The sequence below is a fragment of the Lissotriton vulgaris genome, chromosome 8, assembly GCF_964263255.1.
Source record: "Lissotriton vulgaris chromosome 8, aLisVul1.2, whole genome shotgun sequence".
Taxonomy (NCBI): Eukaryota; Metazoa; Chordata; class Amphibia; order Caudata; family Salamandridae; genus Lissotriton; species Lissotriton vulgaris.
The window spans coordinates 1,218,205,777-1,218,228,217 of record NC_141696.1 but is presented as its reverse complement, the minus strand read 5'-3'; the positions used below and the strand labels follow the sequence as shown (position 1 = coordinate 1,218,228,217).

The 22,441-nt window shown below is 42.5% G+C and overlaps 1 protein-coding gene across 7 annotated transcripts in view; it reads left to right on the top strand.

Moving 5' to 3' along the window:
* NBEA (neurobeachin) overlaps positions 1 to 22,441 on the top strand; it is a 1,820,918-nt gene that overhangs the window by 517,834 nt on the left and 1,280,643 nt on the right. For all 7 annotated transcript variants that reach the window (XM_086935110.1, XM_086935108.1, XM_086935109.1 and 4 more), the window contains exon 11: positions 7,475 to 7,583. In XM_086935110.1, the coding sequence (XP_086791236.1) occupies positions 7,475 to 7,583 (109 nt within the window). The remainder of the gene's footprint in view (positions 1 to 7,474; positions 7,584 to 22,441) is intronic.

Below are 22,441 nucleotides of genomic sequence, written 5' to 3'. Positions count from 1 at the left end.
AAAGTTGGTTTCACTCTGTGCAAGGATTAAGCCTATATATTTGTTGTTGTGTTTTACTACTGGAGAGCACATAAAGCCTAATCAGATATTGTGTTGCCACTTCACCATCAACCATTGCATCATGATTTAATATGCTCCTGAAGACGGACTGCCCTGTGTTTGTGGACTGTCTTGTAAGATGTATTTTCACATAGTTTGGAAACTCTATAGCTATGATTTTATTATATGATAGGATGGATCCATAAAGTAAGCAGCTAGTGAAGATATTAAGGTATTTAAATGACAAAACTATGTGTCAATATGAACATCTTTCCAACACAGTTTAGTATAAACATTCACTAATTTATCACTAATAGTATTAGTTTTGAAATTTGGAAAGGTCATGTGCTACCTGAATGAGAAGAAGTATTAAAAAAAATTACATTAACCAATAGGTATCCAGCTGTTATATCAATGCAGAAGGGTGACAGCTTAAGAATTATTTGTTGCGTCTTCACTGTTTAGAGTGGACTAGGTTTCAGAAAGTAAATGTTGGTGCTAATGATATCCATATTTGGGACATGGTGTACAAGCGCACTCAACCAGTGAGTAGTTCTGAAATGTAATGGCCAATCCTAGATGAACAAGATGCGCTGAAGACTGAAGAAGCTTCAGTAGAAAAGGATTGACCTTCAGATTGTAGAAAATGTATACTTCGATGTGCAAAGGAGTAGACAATCCATTATAGCTTTTCAGATCAGAAGAACTGTGGAATATGTGTAGGAGCTACATGTATTTACATTGTCTACTCTGGAATATTATCTCCTGTAAATTCTGTAAAGCTCTCATATAACTTATGTTTCAGCAACTGAAATCACTCTTTTTTGCAGTAGGGAAGCAATGAAGATCCCAAGTCTAGAAATATGATTTTTCTCCAAGTAGGAGGGCATTACAGTAATTTTTCTATTTTCCTCAATTTAACATGCTACTATCCTAGGCAGAGTGCAAACTGAAAAAGGCAGACCTGCAAAGGGACTTGCAATTTTTTTCCCATCCACAGATCTGGTTTCTTAAGGTGGGGGTTATGCTAACTGATACTTGGAGCCACTCTGGGTAGCCCGGGATGAAGGCAAGCAGGTCAATCAGATAGCAATTCAGTCCTTCAAGCAGCTGGGTGGCCTCTGGCAGCAGACCGACTGTCGTGCTGTAACTTCACAGGCCCAAGAGTGTTCTGATGAGAGTCTCTTGCGGTGCAATATTTATATCTGGTTGCAACCCTTGTGTGGTGGTCCTTCATGCCCTACCCCACCTCTGGTTCTTGAAAGTTCTTCCCCTGTCAAGGCTCCAAACTGTCTGGGGATGACAAAGGGCAAGTTAAGCCTGGTGTCGGGTTCCTTTGTGTGAGCAGGGCGCAAAGCTCTTTAAATTGTAAGGCCCAGTAATCCTTCCATGAGGGGCCACCCTGTCCACACCTAAACCTCCTTTCTGTTACTGTCTGGAGGCAATACATATATCCCAACAGCAGAGCCATTCATAGACCCAGGACATTGCCAGAAGGCACAGATGGTTGGGACAAGAAATATAAACTTTCTAAAAGTGACCTTTCCAGAACTGTAACTTAAAATCAGATTTTACCCTTAAAGAGGGTTTAAATTACAATTCATTTGAGTATAAGCAGTATATCTCTATCTTATCTTAATCTAAAGTTAATGGATTTTAATTGTAACCCGGTGTTAGTAACAGGAGAGATGGGCCTTATAACAGTGAAAATCTACTTTAGAGGCTGTTCACTTCAGGACATGTAAAACTTAAGTACACATATCCTACTTTTCAAATACAATGCACTCTGCCCTATGGGCCTTTAGGCTCTACCTTAAGGGTCAATTAAAAGTACTAAAACAGAAGGTTTAGGCCTGGCAAAAGGTTTATTTTGCCATTTCGAAATGTCGCTTTAAGTCTGCACTTTAGGCTGCAGTGGCAGCCTGAGGCGTATTTTATTTTAAACAGCTACTTTAGTGGGTGGCAGAATGAGTGCTGCTGCTGAGTAGTAGCACTTAATTTACAGGCCCCAGGTACTGTAGTACCAGTTACTAGGGACCTAAAAGTAAATTCAATGTACCAGTCAGGTGTAAGCCTATTGTACCAGGTTTTATGGAGTGAGCACAAGCACTTTACCACTGGTTAACAGGGAAATTTGCCCAATCAATCAATCAATCAGGACATTTATAGAGCGCGCTACTCACCCGCAAGGGTCTCAAGGCGCTGGGAAGGGGGCGGGGGGGGAGGGGGGGTGCTGCTACTGCTCAAAGAGCCAGGTCTTGAGTTGCTTCCTGAAGGAGAAATGGTCTTGGGTCAGTCGTAGGTGGGTGGGGATGGAGTTCCACGTCTTGGCAGCCAGGTAGGAGAAGGATCTTCCTCCGGTGGTGGTTCTGCGAATCCGTGGGACGATGACGAGGGTGAGGCTGGCGGAGCGGACGGGTGGGTGTGCAGAACGTGAGGCGGTTGTGGAGGTATTCGGGGCTCATGTCGTGGAGAGCTTTGTGAGCATGGGTGAGGAGCCTGAACGTGATCCTTTTGCTGACGGGGAGCCAGTGCAGGTCTCTCAGGTGGGCAGAGATGTGGCTGTGTCGGGGGATGTCCACGATGAGTCGTGCAGAAGCGTTCTGTATGCGTTGGAGTCTTTTTTGCAGTTTGGCTGTGGTTCCGGCGTAGAGGGTGTTCCCGTAGTCCAGTCGGCTGGTGACGAAGGTCTTTCTGGTGTTGGTGGGGATCCACCGGAAGATCATTTGGAGCATGTGCAGGGTGTTGAAACATGATGATGAGACGGCGTTGACTTGCTTGGTCAACGTGAGGGAGGTCCAGAATGAAGCCTAGGTTGCGTGCGTGGTCCGTAGGCTTGGGGGCGGTGCCCAGTGCAGGGGGCCACCAGGAGTCGTCCCAGGCAGAGGGGGATGGTCCCAAGATCAGGACTTCCGTCTTGTCTGAATTCAGTTTCAGTCGGCTGAGCTTCAACCATTCCGCAACGTCTTTCATTCCTTCCTGGAGGCTGGCTCTGGCGGTGGCGGGGTCGCTGGTGAGGGAGAGGATCAGCTGGGTGTCGTCAGCGTAGGATATGATGTTTAGGTTGTGTTGGCATGCGATGGCTGCGAGGGGGTTCATGTAGATGTTGAAGAGGGTGGGGCTGAGCGAGGAGCCTTGAGGTACGCCGCAGATGATCTTGGTGGCCACTGAGCGGAAGGGAGGGAGGCGGACTCGCTGAGTTCTGTCGGAGAGGAAGGAGGTGATCCATTCCAGGGCCATTCCTTGGATCCCGGCGTGGGGGAGGCGGCTTGTTAGAGTGCGGTGGCAGACTGTGTTGAATGCGGCCGAGAGGTCGAGGAGGATGAGGGCAGCAGTTTCCCTGTTGTCGAGCAGGGACCTGATGTCGTCGGTGGCTGCGATGAGGGCGGTCTTGGTGCTGTGGTTTGCTCGGAATCCGGACTGCGAAGGGTCGAGGGTAAGCATGGGCGGAAAATCCGTTTCGCTCGCGGATTTTGCGGATTTTCGGTAAATTCGCAATCCGCGAGATCCGCGAATCTCCCGCAAAATCCGCAAATCCGCGAGCAGCGGATTTTATGGCTTGCTCGCACTGTTCGCGTGAGTTTGCGGCTTGCCAGTACAACTTCGCACCCCGCGAGTAAGTGCTAAATTGCAGAAATACGATCTTAGCAAAACTGAAACTACTTACTAGGTTCAAAAGTTCAGGCTCATCATTAGTAGCCATTTCCTGTAGTGCTTTCTGAGGGCCCCCTCCAGAGTTCAGTTGCCAGTTGCAACTATTATGTGACCCTGCTCTGAACCTCAGAATAGTTACACATATGCCACAAAGGTCCTGAATTACAGCTAAGGGAGACAAGCAGGAGCCAGGCTGGAAGTTAAAATCCATTAATCAGCCCCTAATTCATTATTGTCAGTTGGGGCAGGGCAGGTGTTGTAACTAATTTTGCAACAATGAAAGCACTTAGCAAGTGCAAAAGATCACTAATCAGGAAGCACTAATGAAGCAGGTGCCAGCTAAAAAAATATTCTGTGACACATTAATCAGCCCCAAATTAATTCAGGTCACTTGAGGCAGGGAAGGTGTGCTTTGCTTTGCCGAAAATAATGTACACTGGACAACCAGAGGGTGTGGTTATGAAACAGAGGGTGGCATGGGTGGGCCAGAGGGTGGCATGAGTAGTCAGAGAGTGGCAGTGGTGACAGAGAGTGGCAGTGATGAAGAAGAGTGTCCCAAACAGGCTGGACACGTAGAAACAACAATTTCGCAAAACTTGCGACCCGACAGGTAAGTTTGCAAATTGCGAAATTGTAAAAACCCTCGCGAACTGGCAGAAACACGCGCGAACACAAAAAAAAAAAATCCGCAAATTCGCGGGAATTCACGGATTTTGCGGATTGCGAGTTCGCAAATCCGCAAAATTCGCGAACGCGAGATTCGCAAAATTCGCCCATGCTTAGTCGAGGGATCCGTTGGTCTCGAGGCAGGAGGTTAGCTGTTTGTTGACGGTCTTCTTGATGACTTTAGCGGGGAACGGGAGGAGCGAGATGGGGCGGAAGTTTTTGAGGTCCGTGGGGTCCGCGGTGGGTTTCTTCAGGAGGGCGCTGATCTCCGCATGCTTCCAGCTCTCCGGAAAGGTGGCGGATGCGAAGGAGTTGTTAATGATGTTCCGGAGTTGGGGTGCGATGATGGAGTCGGCTTTCTAAAGATATGGTGTGGACAGGGGTTGGCAGGGGAGCCGGAGTGTAAGGTGTTCATCACGTGAGTGGTGTCTTCAGTGCTAACAGGGGTCCAGACGCAGAGGATGGTGGTGGGGGGCGTTGGTTCGGTGGTTGGGTGGTTGGGTGCGTGGTCTGGGTGCTGAAGCTGTTGTGTATGTTGGCGATCTTGTGGTGGAAGAACGAGGCGAGTGCGTCGCAGAGGTCTTGCGAGGGTGTGATGTCGTTGTTGCTGGTGCTGGGGTTGGAGAGCTCTTTAACGATGTTGAAGCGTTCCTTGCTGTTGTGGGTGCTGTTGTTCAGTCGGTCTCTGAATGCTGTTCTTTTGGTGGTGCTGATCAGCTGGTGGTGTTTGTGGATGGCGTTCTTGAGGACTGTCATGTTTTCTGTTGACTGGTCGTTGCACCACGGTTTCTTGAGGGTACGGCAGGATTTTTTGGAGTCTTTGAGGTCGTTGGTGAACCACGAGGTTTTCTCGCTGCCGGGTCTGCTGGATGAGTCTTCAGCGGTGCAAGGGCATCGGCGCACTTGGTGAGCCACTGTGTGAGGTTACGGGCTGCTTCGTTGGAGTTCATAGTGTTGGTGGGGGATTTTGGCTCAGGGCGGTGGTGAGCTGGATGGTGGTGATCTTGCTCCAGCATCTTCAGGGAGCCTGTTGCGGGTGGTGGTGGGCCGTAGCTTTCCTGAAGTTGAAGTGGATGCAGCTATGATCTGTCCAGTGTAGTCCGGTAGAGTGGCTGAAGGAGATGTGGTTGCTTGAGGAGAAGACTGAGTCAAGCGTGTGGCCGGCGTAGTGGGTGGGGGTGTTCACCTTGTTGCTTGAGTCCGAGGTTGGCGAGGTTGTCCAGCAGGGTGGTGGTGGTGTTGTTGTTGTTGTTTTCCAGGTGGAAATTGAGGTCTCCCAGGAGGATGTAGTCTGAGGAGGTGAGGGCGTGCGGGCTGATGAAGTCTGCGATGGCTTCGCTGAACTGTGTGCATGGTCCCGGGGGTCTGTAGATGAGAGTACCTCTGAGGGTGGTCTTGGGGTCGGTGTGTATCTGGAAGTGAAGGTGCTCGGCTGTGGTGAGGGTGTCGTTGGTGTTGGTCGTGATGCGGATGGTGTTTCTGTGGACGATGGCGATGCCTCCTCCGGTTTGGTTGATGCGGTCCCTCCGGGTGATCTTGTAGCCATCCGGGATGGCTATCGCAATGTCGGGGGCTGAGGAGGCGTTCATCCAGGTTTCTGTGAGGAAGGCGACGTCTGGTGATGTTGTGTCGAGGAGGTTCCAGAGATCGATGGCGTGCCTGTGAATGGAGCGGGTGTTGAGCAGGATGCACTTGAGGTGATTGTTGCTGGTGCCTGACCTGGCGGGTGCGGTGCAGGTCAGGAGGCAGGTGAATTTGCAGGCTTGGCAGGTGAAGGGTCCGTGGGTGCGTTTCGGAGTGGCTCGGTGGCAGGCGGGGTTCCGGCTGGTGTTGAGAGCGTAGAGGGTGGCGGCGTCGTAGTTCAGTCGGTGGGCTGGTATAGCTGAGGTCCAGGGGTCCTGGCGCTGGGCGCGGTCCAGGCACGGACGGGCGCAGACGGGCTTGCCTTTGGCACGCCGTCAGCGCGTCAGCGGTGTGCCCACTGCATCGGCCGCTGCGCGACCTCCATAAGATGGGCGGAGGGAGGGAGGAGCAGCTGGGAGGTGGGAGCGGGGCGGCCAATGGGACAACAGGGGGTGGGGCTGCAGGGACGCAGCGGCGGGAAACTCAAGGGGACAGGGAGCGGGAAAAGGCGGACACGGGGTACAGAATGCAAAAAGGAGCAACAAAGGACACAGGGGCACAAGAGTCACGGGGTACAGAATGCAAAAGGGGCAACAAAGGACACAAGGGCACAAGAGTCACGGGGTACAGAATGCAAATGGGGCAACAAGGACACAAGAGCACAAGAGGCACAAGAAGCAGCAGGACGGAGCTTCGCCAAGGAGGAAGGCGGGCTCTCACGGGCGGCAGTGGCAGCGAGTCACAGGACACACAGGGGGCTGCGTGGCGGTGAGGGGAGCGACCTGCCTGAATACAGGGTCAGAGGTCACAGAGTCCTAATGCCAACAAAAACAAGTCCAGCAACAGGAGGCAAGAATCTGGGGCTAAACCTGCGAATAGGGCCGGGTACAGCAAAGTTTTTTGCCATTAAAAGTACATTTAATTTTCTTGCAATTAAGAAGTAAATTGCTTGAATTCTGGTTTATGCCAGTGATTTAGTTGCTGGATTGATGATGATTCTCAGTGATATTCGTAATAAAGAAGTAAATATTGTTTTTACTTCATAGAGCAGAATAAAAAGAAAAAAAGTACTAAGTTCGTCTCAATTTATTGAAAATGTCATTAAAAGCAATCTATTCTAATATATCTAACACTGCAAAGATGTCTGAGATTGTTCAAAAGAGCTATTAAAGCATTGATACATAGATCACCATTCCACTTTAGCAAGTATGCTCAGAATATGTGGTTCTGGATACACATCCACTAAATTTATGAGCTTGCAGTAGGTAATCTACTTCATAGCTATGAAGATGTTTTGCAAAATGTATGTCAGAATTGTGCACTGTGTGCAGTAACATATTATTGCCTACTTAATATAAACGGTAGTCCAGCGCGCATCTTGAGATTGTGACGACAATTTTGTTTGTCATTCATGTTTCACATTTTATGGCATAATATGTTTTGCTATTTGTGACCTCTTTAAGTAACAGTCTGTTTTTTGATTTTCTTACAGTGCCACTCTCTTAGCTTTCTTGGTTGAACTTCTGAAAAGTTCAGTTGCAATGCAAGAACAGATGCTTGGTGGAAAAGGGTTTTTAGTCATTGGTTACCTTCTTGAAAAGGTAAGTTTAATTATGCTTCAATATAAAGAACACCCAAAGTTTTGCACTTCCATAGGAATCATCATTTAATGTTCCTTTTAGATTTGTTTTGCAGCCATAATCAAATATATCTGATGTGTGTGTCGTTTTCATCTTTTATGTGAATCCAATGATCATATTCATGTATTGCACTGCCAAATGTCATGCTGTCAGTTTCAAATTTAGCTGTAGTCATTGAGGTTCTTAACGTATATATTTGCCATTCGTTTTTATAAGGTGGTTTCTATCTCTTACGTAGTGATTTAGTTAAATTCAAAGATCCACCATTAAATAGAAATACTGTGTAAGGCCATTTATAGACTCAATGAATGGACTTTGTAAATTACTTAGATTGCAAATACATTCAAAGTATGCCATACTGATCATCTTATCTGCCTTGTATACAAGATTCCATTCTCGCAGAGCATACCTTCTGCCATTCCCAGTCATTAATTTGCTTTTAGCATAAATTCTTATCAGTAGTGTTTGTTCATTCCTTCAGAACCTTTTTTTATTTACATTATGTATAAAATACTATGGTTTATTCTGCATATTGTTTAGAAACCTTGAGTTATGTTAATTGTTTTTGGCTAACAGTAGGGCTTAAATACTTTCCTAAAATAGCCATATCCTATAATGATGTATGACACCATCTGTGCATTTCTTCAGTTCTCTGTTCCACTTCCTCTCTTCTCATGAATATGTATCTGTTAAAATAAGCAGCAATATATTTCTTGTAAACCTTGACTTTAAGGCAGCGAGGATCCTAAATCAAAAGAGGCAAATAGTTCCTCAGTGTTCCAGTCTGCGTTTAAAAGAAGCAGACAAATGCTTCTAAATGACACCCACTTCCATTTGGTTGCACATTGGAGAGGCAGCTTAATGTATTTCCTTCCCCCTACCCTTAGTGAAGGGAGGGAGTAGTAAATAAGCCAGCCGTACAATCCCCAAACCTAACCCTTTCATACTGCTTTAACTGACACCAACATTTCTTTGGTAATGGTTTGTTTAATTAGGTTCTGATTTGATATAGCTAGGCAATTCTCTTTTTGGTAGCATGGCCAATTTCAAGATCTAATCCTGCAAAGGTGCTTTGGATTTACAAAACAGCAAGCACAATTCAACGCTTGAGAATGAAAGAACACCAGGACCAGACAATGGTTATTTCTTAAACAGTAAGATTATTAAAATAATTCGCACTAAAATATTGCAGATGGAGGTATAAACAATGGGATAAGTTTGAGGTTAACCAAGTAGTAGCATCAAAGGTTCAAGCCCTAGAGTAAGGGACCTTAAAGTCTAGGGAATACAATAATCTTCAGGAATACCTCCAGTGCCATTATAGGAACAAGGCTTATGTTTCACGGGCTGGGCCAGATAAAGTCTGTGGACTTAACTGAAGATCCTTGTTAAAGCGTCTTGAGTTGGAAAGTAGTCTCTAGGTTGAAGCTGGTGCTATTAGAGATGAAATATGATGTGGTGCCATTGAGAAGGTATGGGTGTCTAGACCTAAAATGACTGCTTGTTGTAGAGGATGCAATCAGAAATCCTGAAACATTGGCGATAGTACAGAAAGAGGTCATCTTTGATGTTCGAAAATAAGTGAACATGTGGTAGTAGTTCTTCAAATGAACAGTCTACGTGATGGAAACTAGTTCAATAGAGGCGCAAGAGAAACACTCCCATTAGGTTCCTGAACAGCCTGAGACAAAATCAGGGTGCTAGTTTGTTGTCTTCATGTGGTTGCCTCTCCTGGCTCGTTGGTTTGTGTGTACAAAAATCTTTTATGTGTTCCCTGGTTCATATGCTCTCTCTTGGCACTGATCCTCAAGTTGCTTGTGGCGACACTCGTAGCCCTTGAAGAAAATGTATATATATATAGTTTCCCAAGGTGCCTGAAAGTGGAATCTTTGTATTGCACCAAAACGGACCACAAGTCCCAAGAATCATGGCATGAGGCTGTACTACACACGCCTACCAAGGGACCTGTACTAATAAATTCATCCGGAAGTATGGTGCAAATACGAGTGTCTTTTGGATGCAAGCCCCTGACGACAGGTGAAATTCCCAGAAACGCGTTGGGCAAAAAGAAGAATTGCCAGGTGGGGAGGCGTACTGCATGTGAAGCCCGGAGGGAGGAGGATTGTCGCGTGCCTCCCGAAATAGCTTCAGACACCTTGGGAAACAATATTAGCGACGGCTGCCCAGTCGTGGGAGAGCACCATCTACTGCAGTAATTAGGAGCTTTACTGTGGTTTGAGGCAGCGCTTTCAAACAGTTTGGAAGTTCGAGCACAGGACTCCTGTGATGAAATCAGCTCGCCAAACCACCAGCAGCCTACTAAAGGCAGACTAAAGATGAATTAATTTCCAAAGACATTCGACTTTACTTGAAAGTGAAATCTTTGCATTGCACCAAAACGGACCACAAGTCCCAAGAATCATGGCATGACGATGTACTACAAATGCATACCAAGGGACCTGTACTAATAAATTCATCCGGAAGTATGGTGCAAATACGAGTGTCTTTTGGATGCAAGCCCCTGACGACGGGTGAAGTTCCCAGAAACGCGTTGGGCAAAAGGAGGAATTGCCAGGTGGGGAGGTGTACTACACGTGAAGCCCGGAGGGAGGAGGACTGTCGTGTGCCTCCCGAAATAGCTTCAGGCACCTTGGGAAACAATATATATATATATATATATATATATAGATATAGATATATAGATATATAGATATATAGATATACATATATATATTCCATGCAACTCCTCCATTACTAGGGACCCCTCGACCCTGCAGGGCGGCTTCAAGCGGGACATGGAGCACCTGTCATCATATTAGAGCGAAAAGGAATCCCCCTTTGTTCTAATATATAATATATATATATATATATATATATATATATATATATATATAATATAATGTGTGTGTATATGTATGTATATATAGATATATAGATACATATATATCATCATGCTTAGCTTACGATTGGAGAAAGCAGCATATGAAAACTTTTGTGATCGTAGAGAATAGATTGCTATGTTAGGGTCCATTTTCAGCAATATCTGTCATCGTGAAAGCTTTTTTTCTTACTCAGCACATATGGGCCTGGATTTTGCATCCTAAAAATAAAAACACGGGAAAGTTTGGTTTCTGTTGTAGCCAAAAGGAACTAGTGCAAGTGCATTTGATGTACGATTGGTTTCCAGTATTCTTACAGATATTGCTCATAAGGGTGTTTTAAAAATGGTGCATCTATCTACTAGGCAGTTTTTGCACTCAAGGATTTAGCCCTGTTTTAGCAGGCTCAATTTATGCCCTCGTCTGCCTTGTGCACAAGAGCTAATTTGTCTAATGAGTAAAACTAATTTAGCAGTGTTAATGCTCAAATAACACCGTCTGATTTAGGTCAGTTCATTCCATTTTAAAAGATTACAGTTCTCCTTGGTCACCATCTGTTCTTCTGTACCAGATTTCGGTTTGTCACATCATGCTACAGTTTAACTTGTCGCCTTGTCAGCAATCTGCATTGACACCAACTTCTTTCAGTCCTGTGGCTGATGTTGCAACAGGTAATTCCTCTAAATGCAGAAATGACAAATTCTACAGGGCCAAAGGATATTCTCTGTAATTCATCTGGGGCACAGTCAAGTAACCAGCATCCATTCCCATACAGGTTTGATTCCAAATTTAACAACATTTCAGAGTTGTGCCGAGGTACAGAGTGTAGAAATGCTAGATTATTTATTAATTTAATCTGCAGGAAATCCTTCTGACAGTAAAGAGGGGTAGGTGACATTTATTTGACTCTTATCAGTATATACATTTATTTTTGTAAATACTAATATTTGTCTGAGATTGGTAATTGTGCAGTGTACACCCTTAAGTCAATCACTGTAAATGAACTGGGAATGAGGCATTTAGCTTCTTCCATAACTTCCATAATTTAGGATACAGTCATTTCAGCCAAGTTCAGAAGTGGGTAGAAATAACATTTCAGCAGAATTGAACTTCAAAGGAAACTTGATATACAATAGAGAGCAACACATTATTGCGTGAAATGTATTACTACAGGCAGCCATGACCTTGTCTCCTTACCATACACAGCCTCAGGAGGCAGTCACAGTTAACCATCCAGCAGAGAAAGCATTGAGCCCTGCCTGAGCTGGAAACCCCTCCTGATGATCACCAAGACGCCTCATGATTATTTCCTTTTGAGCTGCCTCCTTCACTTCTTATGTGTGTCTACTGCTCCTTATTGACCTTCCCCAATCCAGCCTGTATTTATTACTTTGGTCTCCTTTCTTGTTGGGCTTCCTTTCATTCCTTCCCTACCCCTGACCTTTTGCCATTTTGCCTGTGCCTCTTTTTTCTCCACATTTCATCACACCATGTTCCAACTCTTTCTGTTCAAGAGCAAGACCGGACTGGGAACCCAAAGAAGCCCTGGCAATTTTGTCGGACCAGCCTCAGGGGGGTGCAAGTGTGAAGCAATCTACTGCTTTTGTTACTGGGGGTCAATATTGCAGCTTTTCTGCAAAACCTGCCTCCAGTAACATAACTAGCTCCCACCGCTGCAAAACCAGCTCCCACCCTTCCAGCCTCCCGGGGAAACCCTTGATGCCCCGTCCGGCCTTGTCCAGGACCGCTCCTTCTCATACCTTTCTTTGTATCATCACATTGTCCTCCTCCAAATCTCCCTCCTTTTTTTCTCACTCCTCTTCCTAACCTTGGTCCTCAATCCAGTCCATCATTTTTTCCTAACCAGTTTTATGTAAATCATCAAAAGTGATGGGTAGATTGCTTGAATTAATTTCTACTACTGGTAATCTGGGCCACAATCCAGGACACCCTTTCTTGCCCATAATGCCACCTCAGACAAGAACCAGACATACACAAATCAGGTCTGATCCTCCTCCAATAGGAACAGTCCAGCTGAACTGCTAGGCAGGTTCCCTCTGAATTGGAATGCAAACGAGTGGACTACTGAGAGATCTGGTGAAGACATCGGAGATGCGCAGGGCCAAAAATGTCTGGTAGAAAACATCTCCAACAGACTGATCTTTGACTTTTTGATTCTGCCTGATTATCTTTGATCATTCAGCCTTCAGTGCATGGAATGATCTAATGGCATAAAGCACTGCAGCACTTCTGTTATACCGGTTGTTAATGGCCCTGTCCCTTGTTGTTTACTCTACACTGCAGCTCCGGTCTGTCCCTCAGATTCAGGGCCAATAAAAATTGGTATGGCCCTTGGGCATGCTGTAGTAAACTCCACTCTTTCTAGCAGAAAACCTCAGCATTTTTGGTGACCAATGACCGAATTAACAAGATTGCCTATTTCTGGATACGTTTGTAGAGCGTCCTCTTTCGCATTCCCCGTTATCATTACGTCTGTACCCAGCTCCCTGCGAGGAGTGTACTATGGAAATATATACCTTTATTTACCTGGTAAAACATTGCCACTAAACGAGAAGTTGTTTTAACCAGGGTATCTCTAATGACAGAACAATGAGTGAAAACCTTTTTCTTGCCTATAAAAATCTTACAATCGTTAGCATCTACTGAACTTGTGCACACAAATGTTAATAATTTTTCCATCATGCTTGTGCATCCGTTTCCCTGAAGTGCCAGGATTTTATTTGAAGAACAGTGCCGCATTTCTTCCACACATTCGTTGTTTTAGCTAATACAAGGTAGTAGTGGAATACATGTATCCAACCTTAACCCTTCAGTTCCCTTCCATGCTATCTGTCAACAGTGCTTGTAGTGCATTACAAAAAACATGGGAACTGTGATGCTGCATGTAATGGGGGCATGGCCAGTGAGTGTTGAGACGTGGTCAAAGGTGTGGCTAAAAAAGCTAAATATTTTGTAAGGTTTTTTTTTAGTCGTTTACCTTCAGGTAGCTACATATAAAATAATGTGCAGTGTCAATGAAAAATAAATACAAGCTAAGGTAATCAGTGGGAAATGCACTATAGTGCATTATGAAATCTCTATTAGTTAATTCACTGCAGAGGTGTGTGGGTGTGTAAACAGAGAGCCACAGAACTGAATCTTGGTTGATGCAGTGGAGAGTAGTGACTTGTGTATTTTTAGCCCCTACGAGGTTTCAGACTTTGACAGAAAGCACTATACGTATGCAAGTTATTTTAAACTTGCACTGCATACAGTATAAAATAGACTGCCACCAGCCCTGTTTTAGCAAGGGGACTTCTATCACTGGCCTTAGACCTAACCCCCTCATCAGATTCAGAGTTTCAATTCATACCGGCACCGTCTGCAGATTTTACTCGAGAAGGCCAAATGGAAAGAGGGACTCTTCAACTACAGAGGACCGTTGAAGAAGCCATTGTTAATTCTATTGATTTGCCATTTGCTCCCAATGACTCTCGCCAAAAGGAACAACATCTCAAAATTCCCAGCCTTTATCAGCCAACTCTCCTTTAATTAGCTTCTCATGCAAATGAAAACTTTGGACTTGAGAATGCGAGCTTTGCTTTCAACAATGAGCCTCCAGCCTTAAACAAGCATGGCCCTCCTACTTCTTCTCACCATATTGACAGTTTGTAAGAGCACCCACTCTCTTTTGGTTCTGTGAAGTGTCCTCCAGAAACCCAAAAGAAACCAGAAGCATCCAACTCAGGGCAGTTTTCAGTTGACTCATGGGACTTTGCAGCGTTCGGATCTAAATTTTCGAATAGCGATGGGGCCTTTTCTATTGATGCTTTTGATGTTTGCTTGCTACAAGAGGCTTGGATAACTTCTTGTGTATTTAAACCAACATTTGCAAGTTTTGAAATTGTGGCTAAAAACTCAGCAGGTTGAGCGGCAGGCGACTTATGCATACGTGTAAACACATCTCTCCATTGTACAGTAAAGGAAATTCCTAGCTCATGTCAGGATGTGCTTATCTTAGTTATTTTTACTCAACGGTTAAGCTGTATTGTTGTTTAATGTATATAACAGATCATCTAACAACCCCAAAGAATCTCCCACTTTAAGATACTTGGATCGTATTTTCAACTCATGCAGCAAAGATTGTGGCAAATGTAAGTAGGTGGAAATTTTAATGTCCAATTCAAACCTTCCACAGTTGCTGGCGACATAGCCAGCAACTAGGATGCATACTGGATATCCCCAAACACTTACAGGGATCCCAATTTGGAAAATGGTAGTAGAGGAAGCCTCAACTATGTTATGTGGCATGCTTCATCATAGGCAACTTCTCCCCGCCCCGGTAGGGTGATACCACCAGGACGGACTTGAGCTGAGGAGAGAATTCTTCGATAAAGTACTTCCTGGATAGGATGGGATCGGAATAATTAAAATGACCTAAAGTTATCCAGGTTTTCACCTTTAATAATGGTAGCCTCTGGTGCATCTAAAAACAGCTATGTGCAAAGGCTAAAACCAGTGTCCTTGTGCTAACATGTTTCTCTAAAAATCTGGCCTTGTCATCATTCAGAACTTTGCACAATTAAGGCCAATTAGGGTCATACCTGGTCTCTGTGTTAATTCATCTTAACTGAGGGGATACCTGGCATCCGGTTAAACCCAAATTGCTGCCTTAAAAAAGTGAGTCTTGATAATGCCAATAGGTATGGTGAAAGAAATGTAATAAAGGAAGCTACGTCTTCCTACAGGAAAGCCACATCGGCAGCAAAAAAGACTTGGGAGAATGCAACTATGTAAAAGCTATTAGAAGCAGCCAAAAATAAGGACCCCAATCTATTTTGGCATTTAGTCATGCATGGGGTTAATGAGGGGACACAATAAACCAGAGGAACATATTCTGGCAAGTAAAACTTTGGAACCCTCTATTCAATGGAGGCTGGCGACACAATTCCTGCTTCAAAATACCCTCAGCACTGAACAAACCCTCACCTTTTCCATGGCCGACACTGTTGCAGCCTTTAAGGTGCTGAAACCAGGGAAGACTCCTGTCCTGGATAAGATTCCAGCTGAATTTTTTCGATCTAACCTGAAAATATGGGTACCATATGTAAATCCCCTATATAATGCAACCTTGCAGGGAGGCCCAATTCCAGAAACGTGGAAGGGTGTGGAGATCGTTCTCATATTCAAAAAGGGATTCCGCAGTGGACCAGGCAATTATTGTCCGATCAGCCTAATCAATACTTTGCAAAAAATATTTTGCAAGCAAATATTACATAAACTAACTGCTTGGAAATTGTATATTAAGCCATTTCCCAAGTTGCTTTTATATCCAAAATAAGCACAATTGTTTAGACTTTACTATTTCAATTAATTGGGTGGAGGATCGTTCAAAGTAGCAGGGGCAGTTTGACATGGTCCCAAGTGACAAGTTATAGCAAGTCCTTCTAGATATGCAAATTCCATCTGACAAGCTAGCCATTATTAGACGCTTAAATTCACACAACTTTGCTCAGGTCTGACGTGGCCCTATTGGCAAACTCAAGAGGGAAATATAAATCAAAATAAGGGTTCGTCAGTGTTCTGTGTTAGCACCAACATTATTTCTCCTCTTTTTAAACAGCTGCACAGAATTCATGAATAATTTTGAGACTGATTCATCCACATTAGCAAGACAAAAAGTCCCAGCGTTGCTCTTTACAGACGACACACTATTGATTTTAAAAACGCAGAAGGTACTTCAGACTTTGACTTATAAATATTGTTTATTTTGTAACAAAAATGACCTCAAGATAAATGCTCAAAGAACAAATTAATGGTATTTAATTCCAAGAGGTTTCATAGGTGTAGAATAATGCTGGGTGACAATATCCTGGAAAGAGTGAAGGACATGGATTTCTTTGGCATTTGGTTGTCTGGCTCTAATAGAAGGGGCAAGCAAATTGTAAACAGCAAGCTTCTGATAAAACACAGGGCATGTGCCATAGTTAAATTCTTCAGGGGGTTTATGAGATGTCCAGTTGTCCCCTCACTGTAGTACTATAGAGCACATGCTGTTAACGCAGCTATTTATGGAGCTAAATTGTGGGGCCACTGTGAAATTGAAGCTCTTGTACCCCCAGAGAACACTTTTATAAGATCATTGTTAAGGCTGCCACAGGCTACCCCTCTTTTACCCCTGGGCTTAGACTTAGCCCTGTAACCCATAAGCAAGTTCGCCAGATTGAAACCCATTTTAAATGGGGTTAGAGTCTTGTCTGCTAAAGGACTAGACCATTTTAGAGCAGCTCTGCATGATGTTATCAGTAGACAACAAGCATTTAAGATCCAGTGGTTTATTTATATGATAAAGTCATTAGTTAACTTGGGGTTGGGAGAATTTTGGCCAAATGCAACCTCTACCCCCTCTAATGCCTCTGCGATAGTGAAAAAGAGTTTTTTGCGCTGTACCCAGGTAAAAAAAAGAGTTAAATCCTCTTCAATGGGGAACTTAACAAACTATTGTTTAAATATGAAGTTTGATTATAAATCAAAGGAATTTTTAGACTGTCTTCAATCTCAACTTTCTAGAGCATTGTGCGTGAAATTAAGGCTGGTCACTCTTCCACCGGCATCCTTTACGAATAGTTGGTCAGATGCCAAGACAGATTTTGGAACGTTCCTTACATGTGACACAAGTTACGAAAATTTCGAGCATGTATATTGTTTGTGTCCTGCGTACAAATAACCCTTTGTGATTGGGCACCTTTGGGAAGCATCAGGAATCTTTTAAACAGATACTAATCGATAGGGTTGTGTTTGCTGTGTCTAAATTTCTCCAAATGGTTTTGTTTAGAAGATCAAAACAGTCCAGCATCAAGATTGATCTGCACTTTTCATATTAACATCTGCATTAGCCCACTTGTTTGAATAAGCTGCTAGTTTATATCCAAAGCTTCGAGGAATTACTGTCCAAAATTGAATGCAAACGTTTTAATCATGTTTTTATTTTTGTAACTTTTTTAATCTTTGTTACATTTTTTAATGTATTGTCCGTGAATTTAATGACTTCAAACTGACAAAATAATTAAAAATAAATACACTGCCACAAAATGCACGAAAAGGTTTAAGATTAAATGATGCTAACAAAATATAACTGTCCCTTAAAAGCAGGCCCTTAACAGCTCAGCTGGTAACTCCCTTGCAATACCACCCAAAAAGAATAAATCCATGCCATCGGGTAGCCACAAGTGATTCCTGCAATTAAAGACAACACTGGCTTCCAAGCACCCTTTACATTGCTGATTAACCAGCTGTGCACATTTAAATTTCTTTCAGGAAAGCAGGCACCCTGGAAAGAAGGCTTGTTAAGCTGTCTGCCTCTCCCTCTGTTAAACAGTACACTCCCTGCCTGGCACTTCAGGCTGAAGCACTTAAATTAACCATCCCAAGATGATTGTCTTTTCACAAAAAGTAGAGGACATTTTTTTCTTAAATTTAAAAAAGTATTTGCATATCATACCGCTCCGATCCCGCCCTCTTCGACTTCTGTCTGCCAAGAGTAAAGCGGTAAATTGTACATGGCACTTCCTGCTCTGCAGCGTTGTCAGTTGAATTTTCAGTGAAACAGGATGTAGTAAAGAAGGCCTCTCTTTCTGTCGCGAGCTATAAAACCCAGAGAGAGCTAAAGGGAAAATAGAAATGTGTAGCACCAGGTCCCTGCCCTCCAAGTTATACAAGTGTGCATAAGTGAGTGTGGCGAACATCCCAGTGCTTCCCATTCCCAGTAGTGCACAGAAATTCACAGAGGTTGTTCACTAGAATGGCACATATCAAGCTGCAGTGAATGAACCGCCCTTTACCGTGGTCTGGAATGCAGAAAAATGTAGTTTTTGAAAAATATGTTGAATACATTTTTTGTGTGTTTTATTTGTGTTAGGTGTGATGGGAAAAAGTCTCAAACCTTTCAAGGAATTGGCTTCAAGGGAGATGCATAAAAGGTTGTAGAGGGTAGTTGTGAGTGTATGGACGAGACGTTAAGATGTTTTAGCTTCCTAAAAACTGCATAAGTGTAAAGCACTCTCCGTATCTGCTCTCCAGTAGAGTAGAAATGTCTGCCTCATTTAGGGCTTTAGTTGTACCTAGTGTTTTTCTAGCTAGTTCATGCTTTTGTGCATAGTGAACACTTACGCAGGGAGTCCAATGTTTTTTTTGGTTTTTCAGATGCATAACCAATCCTTTCAAACATAGTCTGTCAAAAGGTATCATTGTCTAACAGGACATGTCCCTTTAGTCAAAAGGTTTCTGAAGAGAAAAAAGAAAATACAAACCATTGTTTAAAGGTGCAGAGAGGCTGTCAATTTACAAATAAGATACTGATGTTGACATCCAGTTTTTGGTTTACCAATGCAGTTACTCTGAAAAAAGTTGTTTATATAGAGTGGAAATGAATGATCTGAGCAATAGTATTGATACAACTCAGGCACTTGCCAAAGATAAAACCCCCACTATCTGATGACTCTCCCAGTGAAGTCAACCTTATGCCTCATTGGAAATCGCATGAAATCTGGGAGCTATTTTTGACTCCCAGATATCATTTGGTCGGTAATGTAGGCCACTTTGAAAGCCGCAATATTTCACCAAAATTGTTTATCAAAAATCTTCCAATGTAAAAATTCACAAATTACTAACAGGCAGCAGTGACGATACATTATGATACTGTACTTCTGCATACTACGGTATTCCCAAAGCTACATCCAGAAACTGCAGTTGACACAAAACGGAGCCATCCACAGCATTTATGGTTTGAGGAAAATTGATCATATTCCTGACACCTGCTTGGCTAGTACTGACCACAAAATCCAACACACAGTTCTTTGTTTGAATTAGAAATAGATCAATGGAAATACCGAATATTGCTTGCAAGCACTCTTCCACCTTCACCAGTCAGTCACTCACCTTAGTGCTTTTTTGGCATAACACATTTCCTCTAAAAATGGCGAGTCTCCGAATGTGGTGGAAAATGATTAAAAGTTAAAGGGGCAAAACTCTGGAACAATCTTTCCGCAGTCTACTGAGCAACGTCACCATGAGCGTGAATGAATTTGAATATTTAGCTTCAAGCATAGATTTTCTACCGCTGCAATGGCAAGTCACCATGCGGCATCCCACACTGCAACCTGCTTCCCTAGGCCACATTATTACATAATGGACACAACTTTTTCTGCTTTTTTAAATTAACATACATTTCGGTTTTGCTGTATTCATTTCTGCTGATGGTTGATTTTCTCTCCTTATGTTAACAATTAATGAGGTCTTGTTAATCACATGATCTGTTTTTTTTCCTATTGTTTCCTGCACCTTGAATCCAGACCCCTAGCATTTGAATGTGCTTTACAAACAAAAACATGAAGTACAAATAAATATTTAACAAAAATACATTCTCCAAATTCTGACGTTGCCTAGAGGAACCCTACCAGATCAACAAATGCCTTTCCTTTTCAGCTTGGTCAGCATTATGCACAGTACAAATTACCTTTTACATTGTGCCAAAGTCGGTGTAGGCAAGAGGTTTTGCTTCTTTATGCTGTCTGCTCTCATTCTTGTTTATGTATTAGATTCATATTTTTTCTTTGTAAGAAAAATAACTCCTATTCTTCCAAAGACTGTGTGTAAAGAGAAATCTTTGGTTGCAGTATGATTTTTGTTGTTTTATGATATGCTTTCTCCTTTCGTCATCGTATCAGGTCTTTATGTGCAATGACCTACTTTAGCCAGAATGCTTTCATATGTCAGACTTTCATGTTATTTGAAAGAATGTGTTTGGAAATTACTTAAGTAAGGTTTCTGAGGCTTTCCTCTGCGCTTTGAATGCCTTCTTGAGATAAACTGAAAACTAAAAGGATGAGTGCAGATCTTCCTTAACAGTAATGCCTGTAATTTTCAGTGGTCAGATAGTGAGTGATCAAGGAAAAAGAAATGTCTTGGAAAGAGGATGAAAGACTGCAATCATGAGCAAATTACAGAGCTGGTCACTTTAACACAGAGACTGTCTGCAAACAAAATACAGTAAAAGTTACATTTGGAGATGTGCACTCTTTAGGAATTAGAAGTTGCAGATATATTTCTTTATGACTCGATATAAAGCCTTTTAAACCATGATCAATCGGGAAACCATTTGAGCCCTATACGCGATACCTGTGTGGATCTTTGTTAACAGTACTCTTTATACATGGGATGAATACCATTAATGTTAGACCAGTATGGATGATAACCCATAGACCGTGCCTTTGTTTGAAAACTCTTAGTTCATATGTTAAATACCTTTTTTGTTTTTCAAGATCATAAAATCAAATAAACCTTACATTGAATTGTATTCCTTACTTTGAGCATCTCAGTTTTCCTAAGTGAAGTCCAAATGCAAATTAGGAAACAGGCACATTAAAAATACTCAGTGGACACATTATGGCATATAGTGCAGAAGACTGTAGTATTCTTATGTTATGCTGTTATGTTCCCTTTCACCTAGCTGCTCAGCCAGTGTGAGTGTTCCGTGAAGAATGTTAGTGCGATTGACATGAGTGGAATGTTTGGGTGCCTGGTGTGAGTGTTGTCAGTTGGAAGATGGGCTGAGCAGCTCCTGGTGGGGCTTGCTGTAAATACTTTCTATGGACCTAATAAACTACATGAACTACATCTCGCCTACATCTACTATATCTCCTGAACACGTGGGACCAGCCCACTGCAAAGACGAATGACACTTTTTTGACTGTTCTGATGGACAAGTTGATTGACGACTAGCATTGACGTTACAATCCATGTACAACCTATACCAGTGCCTGCTGTTCTTTTTTTGTGTTAATTGATAAACAGTTTCCTGGTTTAAATGTTTCCAGTTTCACTAATTCTATGTATAAGCTAATAGACATTTGGTCCATTAGGACTTACCCATGGGTGTAAATCAACCACAACAACAGCACAAAAATATATGTTAGGGGATAGCAACCCTGATATCTCAAATAGTATGGAAGGTTTGCCTTGTAGAGAAAATATTTATACCACTATATAATCTTTAATATTAGTAGCAAACATTACATTGCTCAATTCTTCTATTTAGAGTCTCAAATAAAGGTATTACAAATAGCAATCTTGACATGGCTAAAAATAAAGGGACAAGTGAAATATTGGAACTGATAATGTAAAGAGGAATAGAAATCTAATAATAGTATGTATCAAATTATAGTTTAATACCATTTCATACCTGGATTCTGCAAACCCTTTCAAAGGTGAGTTAAATTACCTGAATCCCAAAGACTGCCAGTATAAAAATATTTTTTGTAATTGGATTTGTTATAGTAATGAAAATCGGCATTAAATGACCAATGAAGCGAGTATTTTTATCCCCTCTCGACATACTGGATCACTATTGTTCCAATATAAAAAAATTAAGATCTTGTATCCGCTTTCATGAACATCTTGAAATCTATAAATAAACATGGTCTTTTTTAATGTTGGTAGAATTTGAAATATTGATTTCCTTATGTTTTGTTAAAAAAAATCATATATTAATTGCAAGGTGTGGTATTATAATTTAGTGTAATTTATGTATTTATTTGATGATATTTCAAAACATTGCCCACCAACAGGCAAGTAAATCCTTTTCCTGATGCTCATAGCAATATCTATTAACCATGCATTCAATTTATGTGTAACCAAATATGCCAATGTTATCGCCTGCACAAATATCAGAGAGACACTAGGTCAGCTGATTTTGGACAGAAATTATAATGTCTTTTGCTATCAGTCTTATTCAGAATTCTTATAAAATATGTAGAGAATGTTGATAAATTGTGTTTTCTACTATTCTGTATCTATGTCATCTCAGTTAAAAAGTATTGGCCATTAGCTGAGAAAAAGAAAGTCACGTTTTTAACATATTCAATATTGCTAATTTGAGACATA